Raw genomic sequence first — 3613 nt, 5'->3', positions numbered from 1 at the left:
TACATTATCCTTCCTGACACCCAGTGTCCAGCTCAATGCATTGAATGCAATGCAACTTAATACGTTGTCAGCATCAAATGTTAAGATTTAATTGCGTGTAGTAAAGTGATGGCAGTTAATTTATATTACATAGCAATATATTGCACTATATTGATGCAGTCAATTTTGAAGAAATTTCAACAGTGGACCCGTTACAAAAAGATGGACCCGTTACAAAATGGACCTGGGACTTTCCCATCCGGACCCGATATGCATAAATATTTTTTAAATATAGAGACCCGTTCCAAATGGACCTGAGGACAATTAGACCCGTTCCATATAGACCTGGTCGGATCCAGACCCGGTTCGATCCAAGTGGGGAAAGCAGCAAAAAAGTCAATTCTTAAGCTACTTTATTAACCGGAGCTGATTAAGTACGTGGGAGAAGAGGTAGAGAGAGATGACACTCTAACATGGGTCGTGCTGTGTGTGTAGGCTACTGTGAATGTGAGCGAGTGACATGGGGTGCAGGTAGGAGGGAGAGAGGGAGAGACACTAACCAACCAATCTGACTCGCGCTTTAGTAGACTAATAGCTGCCATAGCTAGGTTATTTATCATCCAATATGATTACGTAGTACCTGTCTTGACTGCATTAAACTGGGAGAAGCTAGTTAAGCTAGCTAGCTAGGCTAATTGAGGCTGCATGAGCTTCCTTGTCCTACACAGTCACAAACAACAAAAAATCCATTCAGAATATTAAATAGCAGCCTACCTGTTGGCTTTTGGTCGTTGTACCCTATCCTTCTCCTTTAACTTTTAATTCCATCATTTTAATTTCATCTTCCATTGATTAGATATCTCCTAACTTTTTCCACATACAGAGGCTCTGTGACTGTAGCCTATTGCCGCTTTGATTACTTTAGATTGGCCAACAACAACAAGCGACACTCTTGTGAAAAGCAAGAGCAGCAACATAAATTATACAATTATCTCAACTGTAGCAGTTGCGTTCGGATCTGTACGGGTCTTTCCGGACAAGTCAGTTAAAATTACACATACCCGAGACAATCCTATCAGATCTGACCCAGAACCGTGACATTATTTAGAATTCTGGATCCGGACCCGCTCGGGTCCTGGATCAGGTCTTGGGTATTCGGGTACAGGTGGATCCATGAAGACCTCTAGCATCTTGTAAATCCTATAGTGACACAACCAAGTGGTCTACATAAAGCATTACCAGAGCATAGAACGACTGTAGATGTGAAAATATTTTTCAAATATTCATCAATAAATACAGCGACAGCGGAATTAAAACGATATAGCCATTTTACCTCAGTAACATTTGTCATGGGGTTAAATCCACAGAGGTTGCAGACAGCGTTCTTGCATTCGGTGCAGGTGTTGTAGTTGGGAGGGTCCTTGGATCCCTTGTTGAGTTCCACCTTGCAGAGTGGACAGGTGGACTGGCCTGCTTTGGGAGCTGGTTGGGAAAATGCTGCTCCCTTTGGAGGTTCTGATGGGGGTTTGTCCACGTTGGCCTGTATTGATGGGGGGACCTTGGCCTGCTGGGGTTGCTCTGCTTTCTTCTCCTCTGCTTTCTGAACAGCAGGTGGTTTGGTCTCCTCTGCAGGGGGCATCTTGGGAGAGGCCGGTGCAGACAACTTGGGGGAAGCTGGCGGTGTGGTGTGGGGCTCATCCTGAACAGCTGAGGTGATCAAAGTGGATGCAGAGCTGAAGATGGAGGATCCAAAGCCAAACATCTTCCCAGACACTGACTCTTCAGGCTTTGAGGCAGCAGGCTGAGACTTAGGACCACCAAAGCCAAAGAAGCTCCCTGACCCCTGCTTGGGGGCCTGAGCCTGTAGCTGTGGCACAACTTTGGCAGGAGAGGCTCCATCCTTTGGAAGCTCTTGCTGAGGCTTCAAAGGCTCCTGCTGTGTGCATGGGGTGGCATTACTCTGCTTATGCCCAGGTAGCCCTGGCTGCTCTGGCGGTTTCTGAGGCCCTGATGTTCTCCGGTTCTCCTGTGGTGCATTCTGAGCAGGTACTGGGCTAGCCGGTGTCTGAGGGTCTGCTGCTCTAGCAGTCTCTGCCTTGGGTGGCTGTGTTGCTGATGTAACAGGGTTTTTCTGGATGGAGCCTTGTGTAGAGGTGTCTTTCTTCTGTGGTGCAGGAGATATAGAGGCTTTGTTGGGTGAAGGCTGGGGTTTCATCTTTGGGGTTCCAGGTGGGTCAGAGCCTCCGAGTGCTCTTTGCATCTGGCAGGTCAGACACAGCCACTCCTTACCCTACAATAGAAATCACAGCTTTACGCATAATATAAAGGTTTTTGGTTTTCTCACAGATGAACAAAAAAAAAACTGTTAATGCAATCAATATATCTATGTTTTTTTTTCTTAATCCTTAATCCATACTAGATACATACTATATACAAAATAATGAAGGTTATGACTTATCGTGAAAAAAGATGTGAATATTAAAGTAACACTGTGTCTTTATCTACTGCTACTGCCTTTACAGTACAACACTACCTTCATATTCTGTTAATGACTGCAGTGGGCAATGCCTCATGCTGAATGAACTGCCACTAAATCAGTCTACTCTGTTTAAGCAGCCTGCTAAGTGGTAACTAGAGTTAATACACTGACTTATCAAACCACACTTGCCAGGCTCAAGCATGCTCAATTCTCCACTGTACAAAAAAATACAAAACAAATTTGACACAGAATGTTATTCATAGAAATGCTACAAGGTGATCTTAGGTCAAAAATATACATATTTGTCCTACTGTTTAATAATGATAAATTAATAACAAAGTATTAAATACTGTATATTCTGGAATTAGGCTCTACTTACACCAGAGTCAGGAGGACTGAAGCCACAGAAGCTGCAGACGACAGTCTTACACTGTGTGCAGGTGTTATAGTTGGGTGGCTCCTTGGTGTTCAGGTTGAGTCCAGTAGTGTTACACACTGGACACAGGGGTTTAGCTCCAGCCATAGGTCCTGCTTTAGACTGATGCCCAGCTTTACCAGCGGCTTGCTGCTGTGGTGTAGTCCTGGGGGAACCCTGCTGCTGAGTGCCAACCTTAGATGGCCCTTGTGGCTGAGCGCCAACCTTAGGTGACCCTTGTGGCTGGGCTCCAACCTTAGATGGCCCTTGTGGCTGAGCGCCAACCTTAGGTGACCCTTGTGGCTGAGCTCCAACCTTCGGTGACCCTTGTGGCTGGGCTCCAACCTTAGGTGACCCTTGTGGCTGAGCGCCAACCTTAGGTGACCCTTGTGGCTGAGCTCCAACCTTAGGTGACCCTTGTGGCTGAGCTCCAACCTTAGGGGACCCTGTGGCTGAGCTCCAACCTTCGGTGACCCTTGTGGCTGAGCTCCAACCTTAGGGGACCCTTGTGGCTGAGCTCCAACCTTAGGGGACCCTTGCTGTTGGGTCCATCTTTAGCAGGTCCTTGCTGTTGTGGTCCACCCTTAGGGGACCCTTGTGGCTGAGCGCCAACCTTAGGTGACCCTTGTGGTTGCGGTCCACCTTTATCAGGTGCTTGCTGTTGTGGACACCCCTAGCAGGGGTTTGCTGTTGGGGGGCTTGTTGTTGTGGACCACCTTTTGTAGGTCCTTGCTGTTGTG

The 3613-nt window shown here is 46.9% G+C and overlaps 1 protein-coding gene across 1 annotated transcript; it reads right to left on the bottom strand.

Moving 5' to 3' along the window:
• Positions 1-670: 670 nt before the first annotated feature.
• On the bottom strand, positions 671-3179 carry LOC111952762 (protein piccolo-like). The gene is made up of 3 exons (XM_024134622.2): positions 2838-3179; positions 1219-2269; positions 671-699 (listed from the first exon to the last, which is right to left on the bottom strand). Exons 1-3 carry the CDS (start codon positions 2979-2981, stop codon positions 671-673), a joined length of 1224 nt encoding a protein of 407 aa, XP_023990390.1. The 5' UTR covers positions 2982-3179.
• Positions 3180-3613: the final 434 nt, after the last annotated feature.

Source organism: Salvelinus sp. IW2-2015, linkage group LG26 (genome assembly GCF_002910315.2).
Source record: "Salvelinus sp. IW2-2015 linkage group LG26, ASM291031v2, whole genome shotgun sequence".
NCBI classification, from domain to species: Eukaryota; Metazoa; Chordata; class Actinopteri; order Salmoniformes; family Salmonidae; genus Salvelinus; species Salvelinus sp. IW2-2015.
This window is presented reverse-complemented; position numbering and strand designations above follow the sequence as displayed.

Coding starts and splice junctions, on each gene's coding strand:
- LOC111952762 (XM_024134622.2), bottom strand. CDS start 2,981: ATGGCTGGAGCTAAACCCCTGTGTCCAGTGTGTAACACTACTGGACTC. Junction 2,270..2,837: donor TCAGTCCTCCTGACTCTGGT/GTAAGTAGAGCC, acceptor TTTCTATTGTAG/GGTAAGGAGTGGCTGTGTCT. Junction 700..1,218: donor TACAGTCGTTCTATGCTCTG/GTAATGCTTTAT, acceptor GTGACTGTGTAG/GACAAGGAAGCTCATGCAGC.